This window comes from Chiloscyllium plagiosum, unplaced genomic scaffold, assembly GCF_037043375.1.
Source record: "Chiloscyllium plagiosum isolate Xiang-an unplaced genomic scaffold, Cpla_swu_hap1 HiC_scaffold_31, whole genome shotgun sequence".
In the NCBI taxonomy this organism is placed as follows: Eukaryota; Metazoa; Chordata; class Chondrichthyes; order Orectolobiformes; family Hemiscylliidae; genus Chiloscyllium; species Chiloscyllium plagiosum.
In genome coordinates, this window is record NW_028270169.1 from 14,332,962 (window position 1) to 14,354,932 (window position 21,971).

Here is a 21,971-nt window from a genome sequence, read left to right on the forward strand (position 1 = left end):
CTAGTGACCAGCTACCTGACGAAGGAGCAGCGCTCTGAAAGTTTGTACTTCCAAACAAACCTGTTGGACTATAACCTAGCCTTGTGTGTTTTTTAACTTTGTTCTCCCAGTATCAACATCCTTGAAGCCACCAGTACTCTAAACTGAACTGGACCAGTCATATAAATATTGTGGCTACAAAAGCAGGTCATAGGTTAGGAATTCTGTGGTGAGTAAATCACTTTCTGACTCCCCAAAGCCTGCCCACCATCCACAACGTACAAGTCAGGTGTGATGGAATATTCCTGACTTGCTTGAATGAATGCTAAAAGCACTCTGGAAGCTCAACATCATCCAAGGCAAAGCAGTCCATTTGATTTACACCACATCCACTAACACAGACCCACTCCACGACTGATGTCAGTAGCAGCAGTGTGTACCACTTACAAGTGGAACTGCAGAAATTCACCAAAGGTCCTTAGAAAGCACCTTCCAAAGTAACATCTATTACCACCTAGAAAGACAAGGACTGCATTTGCATGGTAACACCACAACGCTCAAGTTGCCCTGCAAGTCACTTACCATCCTGGTTTGGAAATATATTCCCACACCTTCAGGAATAACTTAGTCAAAGTCATGGAACTGCCTCCTGAATGACATTTTGGGTTCTCCTACACTAAGTGCATTTGAAGGGCATTTGAAATAGTCATCTCTTGAGTTAATATTAAAAAAAGGCCAAGTTATTGAAAAAGATTTCGGCAGCTGGGCTCAAAAGCCATTTTGCAGTTGGAGAAAGCCATTAATAAGACCAGTACAAGCTACAACTTCTTCATAAATATGAAAATAAATTATGTACAAATACTGTTCTTAAAAGCAAACAAAGGCGAATTGAGTGCTGTTTAGATTTAAGCACTTCACACTGAAATGCAAGAAATTAGTCTTGGTAAAAATGGATAAGCTTCAATTACATTCTCCAGTAAACAGGAGCAGAAAGAATGATCTGAATGAAGAGTGAAAATATTGGAGGATGTGACATAAGTGATGAAAGACTTTCTGACTGTTGGGGAAAGCCAAAACAAGAGAATGCAATGTTAGAATTAACCCAATTAAAAGTAAAGCTTAAAAAAATTACATCATGGATTATTAAGAGATGGTAAACAATGCTCTAAAGGGAAACTGATTTAAATATTGAACAGAAAATGCTGAAAATGGAAAAATCAGAAAACCTAGATTCCAGGTAGAGTTGCCTGGTCAACTATTAGACAGCAGGATTGAAGGTACAAATATCTACTCCTGGAAATAACTGTTTCCTTCCACAAGGTTTCTGACGTCAGAAGGAATGGAGAGTTTCAAGTAGATAACTACTATGGAAAATTTCAGCGGATTTGGCAGATGTGGAAAATTAACTTTTTGAATCCAATACAACTCTTCATATTCTGAAGTCATATCAGATGCAAAACTTGAGCTCTGTTTCTCTCTCTATATATGCTGCTATACCTGCTTAGTTTCTGCAACATTTTCTGTCCTTGTTTCAGATTTCCAGCATCTGCAATCGTGTGTTTATTACAACATGGAAGTATTTGAAATCTTTGGAACGAGCGCACAAAATACTTCAAGCTCAACTTCACGGAGCAAAATGCCACTTGTCCCTCTGAGATGATGAGCGCAAACCCAAGGATAAAACCCAACGCTCTCATCCTCCAAAAATTAGAGATCATTGATTAATGAGTATCACCAGAACTCAATTGTGCTTTTACCTCACCACTATTATTTAACCATTCAGGAAATAAGGGCATCTAACTGCATGAGCACCCACTGAACATGAGCTGCAACCCAGTTGACCTCAGATCTCATTGATACCAACTATTCAGAATCTGTGATCAAGAGGCTTCATCAACCAGAGAAAATTTTCCCTCATTTGTTATTCAGTGCAAGCTTCACCAGTTGGTCTATGAATGTTTATTTTCATGTTAACCACTCATGACTAAGTCAAACACTAAAGTCTAAAGTCATTGGAATGTTCTGAAACAAACAGCAATGAAACATTATGGGTTAATTGAAAAATGGGAGGAGGAAGAACTAACTTGATAGCTTCTCAAAGCCATGAATGGCTTCAGATTGGAGATAATTAAATTGTTCAACAATGAAAATTTGACTTTCCACGCAAAATGCCGAAACACTAACAATGGATCAAACGGCATACTTATTAACACATTGGAAAATAAGACACTCTAATAAGGATCAATACGGTGTTATTAGGTGTTAACAGTCTCCAGAAACATAGTTTTCAGTTTTGGTGGAATATGTTCTAATTAAGTTTGGCAAGAATTTCTGTTGGAAAGAGAATACTTTTTCTGGTTTTGGCACCAGAGTCAATATTAAATATTCCCATAGAAAAGGGAAACTGTCACAGATGCGAAATCTGAAATACAAACAGAAAATGCTGAAGTTACATGATTTTTTTAAAAAATTAACTCGGCAGATGTGGGCATCACTAGCTGGGCCATCATTTATTACCCATTCCTAACTGCCCTTAAGATAATGGTGGGCTGCCTTCTTGAAGACTTCAGTCCAGTATAATTGAATTTACAGCCCATCTATAAAAGAAGGAAACATTCCCCCTACACAGATATTGTCTGGCTGATTGACCATTTCTAACACTTGGTTGACATTTAAATACTTCCACGTCAGTTACATTTCCACGTTCAATGTGCCAACTCAATTTAACATTAACAGCATGATGGTATCCCTCATTACTTCAAATCATTTAGCATTATCATTACCAACAGCATGACGGTATCACTCATAACTTCAATTATCACTGCTATAGCAGAGATGCCAAATCACTTTTTTTTCTGATAAATGCATACATGTACAATACCAGTACTCAAATTTACCTGTCCATCTTCAATTTTAGTTTTAGGGTAGTTGAGAATCAACTTAGTGGCATGATCCCACTTTGTGTATGTGTCTTCCCAGGCCTAAAAGGAAAATAGCAAAAAACTTTACATAAGGAAAAGGAACTTGCGTATTTGCAGACAAAAAAATGGTCCAACGGTGTGGGGGGGGGGCCGCGGCAGTGAATACCTTAATTACGCCTCCCCCCACTGCCCCTCCTGGAAAAATTAGATCAGTTACTCCCAATTCCTCCGCCGTATCTGCTCCCAGGAGGAGCAATTCCACTCTATGACATCGCAAATGGCCTCCTAATTCAAGGACGGCAAATTCCCCTCCTATGTGACCAACAATGCCCTTCAGCGCATCTCCTCCACTTCCCACACCTCCGCCCTTGAACCCTACTCCTCCAACTGCAACAAGGGTAGAATCCCCCTCTCATTCCACTTCACTAATCTCCAGATACAGCGCATTATCCTCCACCACTTCCATCACCGATAATCAGATCCCACCACCACAGATGTACAGGGCAACCTCGATAATCCGCACATCAATTATCCAAATTTCAAATTGCCCGAACAAGATCTCACGGTCTCGTAAAAACGTTATCCGAACAGTTATCCAAACTAAATGCTTCCCGCCCATTTTGTTCGGATAACTGAAATTGGTCTTAATTTTCCTCCCACCCCTATCTGCATTCCGCAGAGACCATTCCCTCCATGACTACCTCATTAGGTCCACATCCCCCACCAACCCACCGTCCACTCCTGCCCCTCTTCCCCCTACGTCATTCCAGATCAAACTCTCCAACTCGGGACCGCCCTTTTAACCGGTCCTACCTGTCCATCTAGCTTCCCACCTATCCGCTCCACTCTCCCCTCCAACCTATCACCATCACCCCGCACCTACATCACCTTCCCACCAGCCTTCCCCACCCCCCCACCCTCCAATTTATCTCTGAGCTACACCCCTTACCCTGTTCCCCATATTCCTGAAGGAGGGTTTATGCCAGAAACATCAACTCTCCTGCTCCTTGGATGCTGCCTAACCTGCTGGCAGCACCTCACTTTTCCCCAACCTATCATTCAGGTCTTGCCACATATGGATACAGACTACATCAGTTTCGAAGGCAGAGAACTGTGCTGACCAATAACACCTCCACTTCCAAACACATGATGGAAGAAAGGTAATTGATGATGCATTTGAAGATGGTTGGGCCTAAGACAACACCCTGAGTAATGCCTGCAGTGATGTCCTTCGCCGAGATGATTAGTTTCCAACAACCATAACCATCTTCCAATGTGTTATGTATGACATCAACCAGAAGAAACTTTCCCTCCCAATTCCCATTGACTCCAGTTTTGCTCAGGTTCCTTGAAGCTCTTATCAAATGTTACCTTCTTGTCAACATTTGTGAACTCAATTCTTTTGATGATGCTTGAACCAAAGTCGCAATGAGGTGAAAGTGAGAACTGCAGACGCTGGAGATCAGAGTCAAGATTATAGAGTGGCGCTGGAAAAACACAGCAGGCCAGACAGCATCCGAGGAACAGGAAAATCGATGTTTCCGGCAAAAGCCCTTCATCAGGAATGAGGCAGGGAGCTTCCGGGTTGGAGAGATAAATGGGAGGGGAGTGAGGCTGGGGAGGGGATGAAGGTGACAGGTGGGAAAGGAGGGTGGAGCGGATAGGTGGGAAGGAAGACTGGCAGGTAGGACAGGTCATGAGGATGGTGCTGAGCTGGCAGGTTGGAACAAGGGTAAGGTGGGGGGAGGGGAAATGAGGAAACCGGTCCAGTCCACATTGATACCCTGGAGTTGAAGTGCTCCGAGGCGGAAGATGAGGCGTGCTTCCTCCAGGCGTCGGGTGGTGAGGGAGTGGCAGTGGAGACGGCCCAGGACCTGCATGTCCTCGGCAGAGTGGGGTTGGGGGGGGGGGGGGAGGAGGAGTTGAAATGTTGGGCCACGGGGCGGTGGAGTTAATTGGTGCGGATGCCCCCGAGATGTTCCCTAAAGCACTCTGCGAGAAAGCATTTAGTTTCCCCAATGTAAAGGAGACCACATCGGGAGCAATGGATACAATAAATGACATTGGTGGATGTGCAGGTGAAACTTTGATGGATGTGGAAGGCTCCTTTGGGGCCTTGGATGGAGGTAAGGGGGCAGGTGAGGGCACAGATTTTGCAATTCCTGCGGTGGCAGGGGAAGATGCCAGGAAGGGAGGGTGGGTTGGTGGGGGGGACATGGACCTGACCAGGTAGTCACGGAGGGAACGATCTTTGCAGAACGCAGATAGGGGTGGAGAGGGAAATATATCCTTGGTGGTGGGGACCTATCTTCTTCCTGAGAACACTTCAACCCCAGGGCATCAATGTGGACTTCACCAGTTTCCTCATTTCCCCTCCCCCCTACCGTACCCCAGTTCCAACCTGCCAGCTCAGCACCATCCTCATGACCTGTGCTACCTGCCAATCCTCCTTCCCATCTATCTGCTCCACCCTCTCCCCTCTGACCTATCGCCTTCATCCCCCCCCCCCCATCCACCTATTGCACTTTCAGCTACCTCTCCTCAGCCCCACCCGCTCCCATTTATCTCTCCACCCTGGAGGTTCCCTGCCTCATTCCTGATGAAAGGCTTTTGCCCGAAACATTGATTTTCCTGCTCCTTGGATGCTATCTGACCTGCTGTGCTTTTCCAGCACCACCCTAATCTTGACCAAGCAATGGATCAGGAGTCAAATGGACTCAAACTGTTACCAACTGTATGCGTCTTTAATAGAAAGCTAAATGATCTAATTTTTCAGCAAATAATGTATACACAGCACCTTCAAACACAAGTTAAAATTTGTTCTTCTGCTGAAATGCACACATTGGAAAAAGACAACCTACATTACCAATACCACGTAAAGGAACATTTGAAAATTTACCTCAGTGTTTCCTGCTGTTGGATGTTCTATCCTCCTCAGTAACGCCATCACCCGTTTCTGAAGAGCTGCGCGCCCTATTGTTTAATATCATTTTGAGTACATGAGAACAAAGGATCAATCAAGAAAACAAAAAAAATGCACATTAGTCATCAGCATTGACCAGATCTGTTTTAATGACTACTTTAAAGCTGATTCTTGGCAAATGAAATGATTAGATTACTTAGAGATTGGATTACAGTGTGGAAACAGGCCCTTCGGCCCAACAAGTCGACACTGACTCGCCAAAGCGCAACCAACCCAGACCCATTCCCCTACATTTCACCCCTTCACCTAACACTACGGGCAATTTAGCATGGCCAATTCACCTAACCTGCACATCTTTGGACTGTGGGAGGAAACCGGAGCAGCCGGAGGAAGCCCAAGCAGACACGGGGAGAATGTGCAAACTCCACACAGTCAGTCGTCTGAGTCGAGAATTGAACCCGGGTCTCTGGCGCTGTGAGGCAACAGTGCTAACCACTGTGCCACCGTGCCGCCCATAGGTAGAACAGGTAGAACATTGTAGTTTAGCTACTGGGAGCTTCTGTGACAAGCACTTTTGTGCGAAGATTTGTAGCTCAGATGCTCGTTGTTGTGGTTCTGTTCGCCGAGCTGGAAGTTTTTGTTGCAAACGTTTCGTCCCCTGGCTAGGCGACATAATCAGTGCTTGGGAGCCTCCTGCGAAACGCTTCTTTGATGTTTCCTCCGGTGTTTATAGTGGTCTGTCCCTGCCGCTTCCGGTTGTCAGTTTCAGCTGTCCGCTGTAGTGGTTGGTATATTGGGTCCAGGTCGATGTGTTTGTTGATGGAGTTTGTGGATGAATGCCATGCCTCTAGGAATTCCCTGGCTGTTCTCTGTCTGGCTTGCCCTATGATAGTAGTGTCGTCCCAGTCGAATTCATCCAAAAGGACTAGCCACACTACCATACATCAGGAGCATCTCAGAACTTACAGCCAGACTACTGCGACCCCTAGCACTCATAACGGCACACAAACCAACAGCCACGCTCAGACAACAACTCACCAGAACGAAGGACCTGATACCCAACATGAGCAAAACTAATGTAGTGTACAAAATACCATGCAAGGACTGCACAAAACACTATATAGGACAAACAGGAAGACAGCTAACAATCCGCATACATGAACATCAACTAGCCACGAAACGACATGACCAGCTATCCTTAGTAGCCACACACGCAGACAACAAGCAACATGAATTCGACTGGGACAACACTACTATCATAGGGCAAGCCAGACAGAGAACAGCCAGGGAATTCCTAGAGGCATGGCATTCATCCACAAACTCCATCAACAAACACATCGACCTGGACCCAATATACCAACCACTACAGCGGACAGCTGAAACTGACAACCGGAAGCGGCAGGGACAGACCACTATAAACACCGGAGGAAACATCAAAGAAGCGCTTCGCAGGAGGCTCCCAAGCACTGATGATGTCGCCTAGCCAGGGGACGAAACGTTTGCAACAAAAGCTTCCAGCTCGGCGAACAGAACCACAACATTTTTGTTCGTTTTAAGATACAGACCATTTACATTGGAAGTAAATAAATAAAAGATGTCGTGCTGCCAACATGTACATTTTCAAACAAAACCTAGTGTCACAAGAGAAAATCACTTTAAAAATTAAGACAATCTGATCAAATGATATTAAAATATGGTTTACTTGGGCTTTATGATGCTTTTCTTTCACATCAGGACCCTGAACAAAATCCAGAATAGACAAGCAGTCCCCTCAATAATTATGCTGCAAGTTGTAAGCCATTGCCTTCTCAACGCATGTCCATAGGAAAAATAATTTGGAATTTTCAAAATGATCTAATTAGGAACTGCTCAAAGGGAAAATAGTGATGTTGCAAGACTAGGGCTGCTCTTTTAAGTTTGGTGTTATTTTGAGGCTACAGCACACACACATTTGACTCAAATTGCCCTTGTTACCTCTTAGAATCAACACAAACGCACAGCTCATTTTCATTTAACCCTATCACTGAACAAAAGTCTATTGTTTCACCATATGTTGATCTAGCTTTTCCATAACATATCGATGCTATTCACTCAACTACTGCTGAAAATAGCAATTTTTGCATCCTATCAAATCCAAGTTTCTCCTAAATTCTCCATTTGATTTCACAATCACTGCCTCGACTTGTGGCCCCCAGCTTTGGTTGCTCTCATATTAGGAATATATCAGATCTTGATACCTATTCCATTGAACATTTTCAAAATCTTCCAAGACGTTCCCAGGTCACCCCCTTGTAGTGACTTATTTTCTAAGGAAAGAACACTAAACTGGTCAGCCTTTGTTGCTAGCTATATTTACCCCTTTCCAATATCATTTGGATGAATCTTTTCTCATTTTGCAGACTTTCTGTATCCTTTTCACAGTAACGCCAACACAACCACATACAATTTCCCATCTGTAGTGTAACCAAGACTAGATACAGATTTCAAATAGCTTCCTTACTTTACAAATTGTTTTTTCTGGAAATGAATACCAATGATTGCTTTCCTATTTTATAGGATAGGCTTTAAACTGTTCATCTTTTTGTGATTTACTTCTAACTACTCCTCGATTCCTTTCCTCTAACTACATAATCTCATTTTTCAATCCAGTAAAATGTACTTAAGACCAAGACTGAAATTAATTTGTCAATTACACGTTTAGGCTTCATGTTTATTTTCTTTTTTGAAATATTTACCAATTTAACATCAGGCACAAATTTTGAACTTGCATTTCTGATTCCCAAGTTGAAGTCATTTACATTGTTGTGGACCACAGTAATCTCACCATTAACATCTATAAAACATTATTTGCAACATTTTGCCAACTTGGAGTCCGTTCTTCATTTTCAGTTCTGTAACCAACCCTTTGACTACTCATTCCAATGCCACATGCTCTAATTTTAGTTATGACTCTACAATTTGGCATCTCATGAGGGGGACTTTTGAAAATTCAAGTTACATCTTCCCTATTAATCTTAGCTACATTTCCTTGTTTGCATGAATTCAATAGGGTTGTTCCTTCCCTTTTCAAATTCAGTGGTACAGACTCCATGTACTGTATGATTCCATGTAACAACAAATTATTGGGAAGTGTAAAACATCCTGTACACTATCCAAGAGTTTCCTTTATGCCGTACTCATTCCATTCAGAGAAAACATGATGCACAGTTTGCCATCTGATGTCACTTTTCTCTCCAAATTTCACCAAGCCAAAACTTAGAAAACCAGTGGGATGGGGAGAGGAGGAGAAGGAATTACTTGAAGTAAAATAAAGAAAGGTATTTTGGGCGGCACAGCGCTAGAGATGCGGTTCAATTCCCACCTCAGGCAACGGTCTGTGTGGAGTTTGCACGTTCTCCCAGTGTCTGCATAGGTTTCCTCCAGGTGCTCCGGTTTCCTCCCACAGTCCAAAAATGTGCAGAGTAGGTGAATTGGAATCATAGTGTTAGGTGAAGGGGTAAATGTAGGGGAATGGGTTTGGGTGGGTTGCTCTTCAGGGGGTCGGTGTGGACTTGTTGGGCCGAAGGGCCTGTTGCCACACTAAGTAATCTAATCTAAACTATTCACAATCCCTTCCAGTTTAAGCCTTAAGTATGAATCCCCATTCTTGCCTTACTGCCCAAAATGCTACTTTAAAGATAGCACATTATATAATGCCAAAAGATCCAAGACTGGTCACCATAAAAGCTCTCAAATTTTACTGCAAGTTATTTGGAAAGTAAGAGTGAGTATAAACGCAAGTGCATTAAGCAACATTCTGGGTAAGAAGTCACAAAATTCATGAGTAGTTACCCGTTGACATCATGTTGCTGACTGAAGCAAACTCCATGAAAGTATTATAATTCGGCAGGATGCTCTGGACAGGCACATCATCAACTCCACACCTGATATCAGCTTCCTCACAGAGGTGCCGAAAACATGACATGGACACAAGGACAGCTTCAATATCTGGACTCCACAGGAACATATACAGAGCCACTTCAAGCTTTGTCTGTGCTTGACGACAGATGGGAATTCCACTGCCAAGTGTGGCGTTCTCCTGCATTCAGAAAATAGAGTTTACCAAATAATTAGTTGCCCAACTGACAAGATAATTTTTACATTTTATAAACTCAATTATTTCTGTGATATGTGGACTTGCCTTTTGTTAAAACTGGTGATATCTTTTAGATAATATCCTAAGATTGTTTACATTCCAGTCATGTTATGATGCATCTGTTCATAAGATTACAAGGCCGATTATGTATAAACGCAGCAACACAAGAGTACTCTTAGCCTCCCTAAATCAGATTACATAGTCAAGCTACTCAAATCATCTTCTCCTTAAAATGCATACTTCAATCGAAGCATAAAAATTTAGTTTTGTCCTTAGATACTTAAGTAATTCTTCCATTTCATGACTTAAGTACTTAAGAATTCAGATTCATGACTCAAGAAGACTGAAGTGCTTTCATTCTTTTAATACCTTAGGATTGTTTGTAAAAGCATCAGTCTGCAAAAAGTAATGATGATTTATAAAAAAAAATTCAAAATTCATCAGATAAATCTCCAACTAGCAGACTTTTACAGCTCTGGTCTGGACCAATACTGCTACCTCACAAATGGTCAATTACATGAGCAAATCCCTCTCTGTCCATTTTACAACACTGCAGAATAGAATTTGGCACAATTGCATTCAGCATTTCTCAAATGGTGTCAATCTTAACTGTCATCTCAACAGCGCAAAACACACTTAAGAAGGGGCTCTTCAACCATGTAACATGTCAAAAAATTACTTTGCCCATCAACACATTCAAAAACAAATTACTTCATGCAACAGAAAGCAATGAACAACAAGAATCATAGACCACAACTTGGAGTGAAAATATATGCATTGCTTTATCATTAAATATTTAACTGTTAGTTGGCTTAATCAATCTAGACTGTTTGAAACTGAGACATCCCATATGAAGAATCACCAGCATGCTTCCAAATTGCTTGCCTTGTGGAAATAATTGATTAGCACCTTCACTCAAGAAATGTTAACAGAAGAAAGACTTCTATACCACTACATTGAGGTACTTAGGTGGCAGAGAGTATTTCAATTCCAGTTTTTACTTGTATTACAGTTTTTATATTGAAAAATATTACAAATATCCATAAATATTTGCAGGTGAAACTTTACATCTGTCACCCAACAATGGTCTAATAGATTAAATTAGGATTCAATACAAGGAAAATTTTGAAATAACACCGTCAGGAAACAACTTTGCCAATGTATGCAGGGCAATTGGAAGAAGGATTGAGGCAGAATGAGAGGAGACAGGAAAGAATGCACCTCAGCACATTAGCCCCCAGTCCTCCTCTCTGGTTAACCATTTCACATTGGGCTGACAATGCCCCACAGATATTCTTTAATGGGTTGGTCCTCCCGTCAGCAGAATATGGCTATGTAATGACTTCAGGATGAAATAAATTAGAATAACTGATCTCTTGCAACAAGCTACTGTGGTACCCAGTTAGCAAAGAGTTACCATCTACTCTTAAAAAGGACAAAACAAAATGATACAGGGACACCTGAAATGACTTTGCCTTTTATTGCACTTGGCACAGTCAATATACTACAAAGTAATCAATTGTACAGGAAATGTACTGAAATGTTTTAGAACTACAATAAAATGGTGTAAATGCAGAATAGCTAACTGCTCATTAAATTTCATTTAAAAAACCAAATTTTCATTTTTCAGCCATAATGAAGCAAATAAAAATTTCATAAATTAAATGATCACATATCTTATCCTTCAGAAGGTTTCACAATCCTGTACAGAAAGCAAACTGAAAATCACAAGCATACAAAGCTGTAAAACATTGTCTTCACATTGCAGTTGGCATACTTTGTGTCCTATATTTGTGTGTAAAAACGTAATAATTACCCTCAAATGAACCCATTTTTCAACTTTTAACTCATTCCAAATTAAGTTAACATCAGTTTATGTTTGTTATGGAATAAATAGTCTCGACCCTTTTATTCACGATATTATCATGCCGTTGACGAGCAAGTTTCACACAATCTATGGCAATCTTCCTCCTTCATAAGGAAGTTGAAAATGATGACCAATACTGTGGTTAGAGGGATCAAAAACAAATTGCAGGCAAAACTCAGCAGGTCTGCCAGCACCTGCAGAGAAAAAGCAGAGTTAACATTTCAAGTCCAATGATCATTCTTCAGAACTGGATTTGAAACGTTAGCTCTGCTTTCCCTGACAAATCCTGCCAGACACACACAGTTTCTCCAGCAATGTTTGCATTTCAGATTGCAGCATCTGCAGTTCTTTGTTTTATTTATGTCAGGGGGATATAGTTTGAAGCAGTTTCTTGTTTTAAAAGTGGAGGTAGAAGAGGCATAGGGACATTGTTAATGCTATTCATCATGCAGGATGAGCAACTGACACTGGAACCCATCAGGGAAAGGGCAGTGAAAGAGAAAAACTGGAAACCAATAGGGGTGAAGGATGAGCAAGCACCACCATTCATATTCTGCAAGCACCCTTTGTGCTGAACAGTGTGAAGTAATATACTCCACCTATTCAAAGTTGCATGGCAATTGACACAGCAAAAGAAGAGCACTCCAGGGTATTGGCTGTAAGTGAAGATTTCATGCAAAATGACCATACTTGCATGGTATTTATACCTCAAAAATATCATTGTCTTTGAGCTGTTCAGGTAATATTTATTCTGGAGGAGGAAACAAGTAAGTTTTCTCACTAAAGATTTCTATCTTTTAAAACAGATGTTCAATTTTTCACAAGTGCCACATAGGAATTTCTGAGGTTTAACACTACCTTATTCTTCAGCAGAAACTTATTCCGACAGATTAGAATCTCCCGCAACCACTTAAGAATCTCTGTGCTGTTCAGCATCTGATGAGCGATCAATTTCTTACAGATGAAAAATAGAACCTGAGAGCTGTCAACACAAAGCAAAACTTATCATAAACAAGGTAAAGTTTGTGAGATAGCTGGCAGTTGTGGATGGAAGCATGACGGTTCATCAGAGAAGAAAACTTAAAAATACAGAAATTGTGGGGGTTGGCAGGACCATAATTGAAGTTGGTATAACTTCTTCAACAATCCATTACAAAAGTTCACCCTTTCAGGATGTCCAGTGTAACCTGAAACTTGATTTTTCTTGACCATCTGAGAATTGAAAGGGAACAGCAAGTTTGCTATTCACAAATTATATCTCCTTCTTTCAGTTAAATCTGGAGGACAACTTCTAGACTTGAACTGAACTGAACTGTAACCACTGCCTCAAAGTTGCCAGGCAGGTTAAAAATGGAAAGTGCACCCGAAACAGGTCAGTTCCTTTAGCTGGGCTGGATTAAATACTTTCAAAGTCTGAAAGAATAAAATTGCACAAGGACAAGTTTGATTTTTGCAGCTAAAACTAGTTTCCATCAATGCAAGAAACAATTTCTGTTCCTTGCAAGCTGTGTCATGAAAGACATACACAAAACAATTGTTCTAAACGTATGTGAACTGATTAGATACACTGGAATGCATTCATTAAGCAGAGTTTTACTGTGAAAGCTACATTGTGTTAAAATGAGAAATGATTTCCTCAAATTCTAAGTACCTTGTCTCCCCCTCTCTGAGGATTGGCATGATGAATAAGCTCTCATGCTATGATTTCTTGAACTATGGATTCAGGAGCTTCTTGATCACAGTAGGGCCAGCTTCAAGTGGATGACAGGAAGTTGGGAGTGTGGGGAATGGTCCTCATAGTCTTTTATGGCACAACAAGCAAGACAAACAATGCATCTCACCAACTGTGATTACACACAAAGGCAACAGTTGCCTGAAAGTCTTGATATGCTGGAAAACTACCTAACAAATACTTTTTAAAGCCAGCTCATAACCAACTTTGATGCTTTGGACACTGTGCCAAAATGGCCAAAAACATTCTTCCCTCTTGGTCCCAATTTCTCGAATCTGATATGGCCACAATTCCAGGGGAGGACAGATAATGTTGAAAAAATATTCCAAACTTATCCCTGAAGACGTAGCAGATTACACATCAAAAACTGCAAGGACCAATTACTAATAATGGTGACAACTTGGTTGCCAAACAGCGGGGCAGTGTACATCAGACAAAGCAAAACAATCAAACAATCAATGGATCAGATTTAAGCGCTGCAGTCCTGTCACATCCAGTCATGAATGGTGGTAGACACTTAAACTAACAGAATGCAAAGTTAAAAAACGCCATCTTCAAGAATGGGGGAATCCCAGTATTTCAGTGCAAAAGACAACTGTTATGAAGACACTGTTTTTAATATTGCTTGGAGGACTTTGGTTTTGAAGGACTGTGGAGGAAAAGGAACTTAAGTCCACAAACATGAAATATCTAGATGGCATCTTTAAAAGAGATCATTGAATTTTTTTTTTAAAAACTTGAGGTATGCCTCTTGATTAAACTTAAAAATAGAAGCCATAAGTATCAAGTTAGCCTGGAGCAGGGTTTTGGAGAAAAATAATATGGGGCTATTTTCTGGGTCTGCAGATTGGACAAAGCAAAAATGGTCCTTAGGAGAGTGATATACTCTTCTTGTTGGATGTGAGAGTTTGTGTGTTACTGAGGATTATATCTGCAATAAATGCCATTGGTTGAGAGTCCTATCAGATCAAATGGATCAGTTGGAGAGACAGTTAGAGGCAATGAGGAATTTACAAGAGCTGGGGGGTGGGATGGATGGCAGTTATAGGAAGGGAGAAAAGTCGCAGATAGTCACATAGATGGGTTAACTGCAGGAAAGCTAAGAAAGGTAGGCAGGTAGTGCAGGAGTCTTCTGTGGCTATCCTCATTTCAAACAAGTATGCTGTTTTGGAAAACGTAAGGGGGGATAGATTTTCAGGGGGATGTAGCACAAACAGCCAAGCATTTGGTATGGAGACTGCCTCTAATGCAATGAGGGGTACGTCGGGTTCCAAGATATCGATTGTGTTAGGGGACTCTCTTGTCTGAGGCACAGACAGACATTTTTGTGGCCAGCAGCGAAAAATCAGAATGGTGTGTTGCTTCCCTGGTGTCAGGGTCAAGAATGTCTCAGAGAGAGTGCAGAGTGTCCTCAAGGTGGAGGGTGCCCAGCAGGAGGTCATTGTACACATTCGAACCAATGACAGGAAGAGAAAATGATGAGATCCTGAAGGGAGAATAGAGAGACTTGGGCAGGAATTTAAAAAGGAGGTCTTTGAGAGTAGGAATATCTGGATTACTCCTGGTGCTACGAGCTTGCAAGGGTAGGAACAGGAGAACTGAGCAGGTGACTACAGCACTGAGGAACTGGTGTATGGGAGAAGGATTCGCATTTTTGGATCATTGGAATCTCTTCTGGCATAGCAGTGACCTGCACAGGAAGGAGAGATTGTACCTGAATTGGAAGGGGACGAATATGCTGGCAGAGAGATTTGCTCGAGCTGTTCGGTAGGACTTAAACTAGGAAGGTGGTGGTGGGGACCCAGGGAGATAGTGAGAAAAAAAATCAATCTGAGGCTGGTACGGTTGAGAAAAGAAGTTAAACAGTCAGAAACAAAACAGAGAACAAGGTAGGACTGATAAATTAAATTGCATTTATTTCAATGCAAGGAGCCTAAAAGGGAAGCTAGATGAACTGAGGCCATGGTGAAGAACATGGGACTGGAATATCATATCTGTTACAGCAACATGGCTTAGGGATGGACACGACTGGCAGCTTCATGTTCCAGGATACTAATGCTACAACAAAGACAGAAAGGGAGGCAAGGGAGGAGGGGGAGTGGCGTTTTTGATAAGGAATAGCATTACAGCTGTACCGAGGGAGAATATTCCCAGATATACATCCAGGGAAGTTATCTGGGTGCAACTGAGAAATAAGAAAGGGATGATCACCTTATTGGGATTGTGTTATAGACCCCTAATAGTCAGAGAGAAATTGCCTAACAAATTTGGAAGGATATCTGTAAGAATAATAGGGTAGTTTTGGCAGGGGATTTTCAGTTTCCAAACATAGACTGGGACTGCCATAGTATTAACGATTTAGATGGAGAGGAATTTGTTTACTGTGTACAAATCTTTCTGATTCATTATGTGGGTGTACCTACTAGAGAAGGTGTAAAATTTGATCTACTCTTGGGAAATAAGGTAGGGCAGGTGACTGAGGTGTCAGTGGGGGAGCACTTTGGGGCCAGCGATCATAATTCTATTAGATTTAAAATAGTGATAGAAAAGGATAGACCAGATCTAAAAGTTGCAGTTCTAAATGGAGAAAGGCAAACTTTGACTGTATTAGGCAAGAACTTTCAAAAGCTGATTGGGGGCAGATGTTCGCAGGGAAAGGGGCAGCTGGAAAATGGAAAGCCTTGAAATGAGATAATGAAAATCCAGAGAAAATATATTCCTGTTAGGGTGAAAGGAAAGGCTGGGAGGTATAGGGAATGCTGGATGACTAAAGAAATTGAGGGTTTGGTTAAGAAAACGAAGGACGCAAATGTCAGATATAGACAGGAGAGATCGAGTGAATCCTTAGAATAGTACAAAGACAGTGGGAGTATACTTAAGAGGGGAATGAGGAGGGCAAAAAAGGAGACATGAGATAGCTTTGGTTAATAGAAATAAGGAGAATCCAAAGGGTTTTTATAAATACATTAAGGACAAAAAGGTAACTAAGGAGAGAATAGGGCCCCTCAAAGATCAGCAAGGCAGCTTTTGTATAGAGCCGCAGAAAATGGAGGAGATACTAAGTGAGTATTTTGCATCAGTGTTTACTGTGGAGAAGGACATGGAAGATATGGAATGTAGGTAAATAGATGGTGATGCAACGTTAAAAGATGAAATGCAAATGTCTCTCTGCACATCTACATTGTCTTGGGGAATCACAGTCAGGAAATTTGTATGATGACTCCCCAAGATTAGGGCATTAGCATTTGCATTATCTCTGAGGATGATCTCACCTTGCCATTGTACCTGGGGTAACATGTGAAAGTGAGTAACTGGGGGTTGTCTTGACTGTGGGGGAGTGGCCAAAGCATTCGTAGCCATGGCCAACTGACCTGCATAAAGGCGATGTGTTTTCTTTGAGCAGGACCTCACTTTGGCCCAACTTCGCTTGCCTGCGAACAGGGTCAAAAGGGGTCACCTAGCTTGTAGAAGCTTTAATAAACTTTAACTGTTTGCAGAAGTTGGCATGTGTAAATTGCATCTAGTGTGTGAAACTTTGGCAAAAGAACATAACAGTGACATATTGAGCAATGTCCATATAATAGAGGTGGTGCTGCAGGATGCCTTGAAGTGCACACAAGTGGATAAATCTCCAGGACCTGATCAGGTGTACCCAAGAACTCTGTGGGAAAGGTAGGGAAGCGACTGCTGGGCCCCTTGCTGAGATATTTGTATCATCGATAATCACAGGTGAGGTGCTAGAAGACTGTAGGTTGCCTAACGTGGTGCCATGATTAAAGAAAGGTGGTAAGAGCAAGCCAGAGAACTAAAAACCAGTGAGCCTGACATCAGTGGTGGGCAAGTTGTTGGAGGAAATCCTGAGGGACAGGATGTACATGTATTTGGAAAGGCAAGGACTGATTAGGGATAGTCAACATGTCTTTGCGCGTGGGAAATGTCTCACAAACTTGATTGAGTTTTTTAAAGTAACAAAGAGGATTGAGGAGGGCAAAGCGGTAGATGTGATCTATATGGACTTCAGTAAGGCGTTCGACAAGATTTCCCAGAGGACACTGGTTAACAAGGCTAGATCTTATTGAATACGCGAGAACTAGCCACTTGGATGCAGAACTGGCTCAAAGATCGAAGACAGAGGGTGGTGTTGGAAGGTTGTTTTTCAAACTGGAGGCCTGTGACCAGTGGAGTGCCACAAGGATCAATGCTGGGTCCAATACTTATAATTTATATATGACTTAGACGTGAGCATAACAGGTATAGTTACTAAGTTTGCAGATGACACCAAAATTGGAGGTGCAGTGGACAGTGAAGAAGGTTAGCTCAGATTACAACTGGATCTTGATCAGATGGGTCAATGCACCCATGAATGAAGTTTAAGATGAAGTTTAATTTAAATCAATGCGAGCTGCTGCATTTTGGAAAGGCAAATCAGAGCAGCATTTATACACTTAATGGTAAGGGCCTGAGGAGGGTTGGTGAACAAAGAGACTTTCGAGTGCAGGTTCATTGTTCCTTGAAAGTTGAGGTGCAGGCAGATAGGATAGTGAAGGCGGCGCTTGGTATGCTTTCCTTGATTGGTCAGAGCACTGAGTAAAAGAAGTTGAGAGGTCAGGTTGTGGCCGTACAGAACTTTGGTTAGGCCACTTTTGGAATAGTGTGCACAATTCTGGTCTCCATCCTATCGGAAGGATGTTGTGAAACTTGAAAGGATTCAGAAAAGATTTACAAGCATGTTGCCAGGATTGGAAGATTTGAGTTACAGGGAGAGGTTGAATAGGATATGGCTGTTTTACCTGGAGCGTTGGAGGCAGAGGGCTGACCTTATAGAGGTTTATAAAATCATGAGGGACATGGATAGAATAAGTAGACAAAGTCTTTTCTCTGGGGCGGGGGAGTCCAGAACTAGAGGGCATAGGTTTAGGGTGAGAGGGGAAAAATATAAAAGGGACCCAAGGAGTAACTTTTTCACGCAGAGGGTGGTAAGAGTATGGAATGAACTGCCAAAGGAAGTGGAGGTAGCTAGTACAATTGCAACATTTAAAAAGGCATCTGGGTGGGTATATGAATAGGAAAGGTTTGGAGGGATATGGGCCGGTTGCTGGCAAGTGGGACTAGATTAGGTTGGGATAGCTGGTTGTCATTAATGAGTTGGACCAAAGGGTCTGTTTCCATGCTGTACATCTCTATGACATAGATAACTGTTTCTGCACTGTAGATTAGAGATTTGATGGGGACCCTGCAGAACCACTGAAAGAATAGCCTCTGAGGTAATTGTCTGGGAAATTGAAGATTCTGCTGGAAAATTTCCCTACACCTAGACCCCTCCAAAAGTATCCATTTTATATGGAAATTTCAAACACTTTTGCTCCAGTTAGGTAAAGAGTGTTATTCAGGAAACGTTAAGACAATTGAAAACTTAGTCTAACTCCTGGATAACTATTAAACTGTGCCCCTACTTGCCACAAACACCCACAACTGCACCTACTCCAGGCCCTGCACATTCCCACACAGGTCATGACCACTACATGTTCCAGACCAGCCACACACTTACCCCATTGTATATACAGAATTTGGTTTTGTTCATTCATGGTATTTTATCGTCACTGGCTCGGCTCAGAGAACAATCAATCAACAATCAACCACATTGCTGTAGTCTGGAGTCACATATGGACCAGACCAGGTGAGGTTAAAAATGTGTTGCTGGAAAAGCGCAGGTCAGGCAGCATCAAAGGAGAAGGAGAATCGACGTTTCGGGCATAAGCCCTTCTTCAAGGGCTTATGCCCGAAACGTCGATTCTCCTTCTCCTTTGATGCTGCCTGACCTGCGGCGCTTTTCCAGCAACACATTTTTAAGCTCTGATCCCCAGCATCTGCAGTTCTCACTTTCTCCCAGACCAGGTGAGGACAGATTTCCTTCCCTAAAGGACATTAGTAAACCAGATGGGTTTTTCCAACAATTGGCATTGGATGCATGATCATTCAAGCTTAATTCCAGATTTTTTAAACTGAATTAAAATTCAACAATCTGCCACGGTGGGATTTGAACCAGGGTCCCCAGAACATTACCCGAGTGTCTGGATCAACAGTCCAGCGATAATATCCCAAGGTCATACCTTCCTCACTGCCTCCTTCTGCAACTACTAGTTCACCACCTGCCTGTACACAGGCTCAAGTCAGCATTACAAAAGAATATCCTCCACTTCCTTGACAGATGCAGCTCCAACAACATGACAGCTGACAACAGCCAAGACAAAGCAATTTCAACATTAAATCCCTTCACTACCAACACAGTGACAGCAATGTGTATTATCTACAAGATGCATTGCAACAACTCGCCAAAGGTCCCTCAGTCATCATCTTCTAAACCCACAATACGGGGCACTGCTGCCTCACAGCGCCAGAGACCAGGGTTCAATTCCCATCTCAGGCAACTGATTGTGCAAACTCCACACATTCTCCCCGTGTCTGCGTGGGTTTCCTCCGGGTGCTCCAGTTTCCTCCCACAGTCCAAAGATGTGCCGGTCAGGTGAATTGGCCATGCTAAATTGCCCGTAGTGTTAGGTGAAGGAGTAAATGTAGGAGTATGGGTGGGTTGCGCTTTTGCGGGTCGGTGTGGACTTGTTGAGCCGAAGGGCCTGTTTCCACACTGTAAGTAATCTAAAAACATCTAGAAGAACAAGGACAGCAGACACATTGAAACACCGCCATATATAATTTCCCCAAGTCACACACTATCCCAACTTGGAATTACACATCATTCTTTTTGTGTAGTCAAGTCAAAATCCTGGAAATTCCTCCTCATAGAACTGCACCTGCACCCTCTTATCCACTCCACATATAGGTAGAGTCAAATGTGAAAATAAGATGGCTATCATTCCACATCTAAAGCAAAAGATAATTGAAAGAGCAGGACAATTAGAGTCATAGGACATACAGCATTGAAGCAGACCCTTGGGTCCAACCCGTCCATGCTGACCAGATATCCCCAACCCAATCTAGTCCCACCTGCCAGCACTCGGCCCATAACCCTCCAAACCTTTCCTATTCATCTCCCCATCCAAATGCCTTTTAAATGTTGTAATTATACCAGCCACCATCACTTCCTCTGACAGCTCATTCTATACACATACCACTCTGTGAAACAGTTGCCCCTTAGGTCTCTTTTATATCTTTCCCCTCTCACCCTAAACCTATGCCCTCTAGTTCTGGACTCCCCAACCCCAAGGAAGAGAGACTTTGTCTATTTATCCTATCCATGCTCCTCAATTTTGTAAACCTCTATAAAGTCACCCTTCAGCCTCTGACACTCCAGGGAAAACAGCCCCAAACTATTCAGCCTCTCCCTACAGCTCAAATCCTCCAACCCTGGCAACATCCTTGTAAATCTTTTCTGAACCCTTTCGAGTTTCACAACATCTTCCCGATAAGGAGACCAGAATTGCACGCAATATTCCAACAGTGGCCTAACCAATGTCCTGTACAACCACAACATGACCTCCCAACTCCTGTACTCAGTACTCTGACCAATAAAGTAAAACATACCAAACGCTGCCTTCACTATCCTACCTACCTACGACTCCTTTCTAGGAGCTATGAACCTACACTCCAAGGTCTCTTTGTTCAGCAACACGCCCCAGGACCTTACCATTAAGTGTATAAGTCCTGCTAAGATTTGCTTTCCCAAAATGCAGCACCTCGCAATTATCTGAATTAAACTCCATCTGCCACTTCTCACCCCACTGGCCATCTGATCAAGATCCTGGCGTAATCAGAGGTAACCTTCTTCACTATCCACAATTCCTCCAATTTTGGTGTCATCTGCAAACTTACTAACTATATATGTCTTATGCTTGCATCTAAATCAGTTATATAAATGACAAAAAGTAGTGGACGCAGCAACAATTCTTGTGGCACTCCACTGGCTACAATCCTCGACCACCACCCTCTTTCTTCTACCTTTGAGACAGTTGTGTGTCCAGATTGCTCCTTCTCCCTGTATTCCATGATATCTAAGCTTGCTAGCCAGTAATCCCATGGGGAACCTTGTCGAAATCCTTACTGAAGTCCATATAGATCACATCCACCACTTTGCCCTCGTCAATCATCTTTGTTACTTCCTCAAAAAAGTCAATCAAGTTTGTGAGACATGATTTCCCACGCACAAAACCATGTTGACTATCCCTAATCAGTCCTTGCCTTTCCAAATACATGTACATCCTGTCCCTCAGGATTCCTTCCCACCACCGATGTCAGGCTCACTGGTCTATAGTTCCCTGGCTTGTCCTTACCACCTTTCTTAAACAGTGGCACCACGTCAGCCAACCTCCAGTCTTCCAACATCTCACCTGTGACTATCGATGATACAAACATCTCAGCAACAGGCCCAGCAATCACTTCCCCAGCTTCCCACAGAGCTC

At 42.3% G+C, this 21,971-nt stretch overlaps 1 protein-coding gene across 8 annotated transcripts in view; it reads right to left on the reverse strand.

Moving 5' to 3' along the window:
• Positions 1–21,971, reverse strand: part of nf1a (neurofibromin 1a) — a 334,390-nt gene that overhangs the window by 219,816 nt on the left and 92,603 nt on the right. For all 8 annotated transcript variants that reach the window (XM_043718254.2, XM_043718251.2, XM_087977264.1 and 5 more), the window contains 4 exons: positions 12,684–12,807; positions 9,655–9,901; positions 5,800–5,873; positions 2,877–2,960 (listed from right to left, as the gene is read on the reverse strand). In XM_043718254.2, coding sequence (XP_043574189.1) covers positions 2,877–2,960; positions 5,800–5,873; positions 9,655–9,901; positions 12,684–12,807 — 529 coding nt within the window. The remainder of the gene's footprint in view (positions 1–2,876; positions 2,961–5,799; positions 5,874–9,654; positions 9,902–12,683; positions 12,808–21,971) is intronic.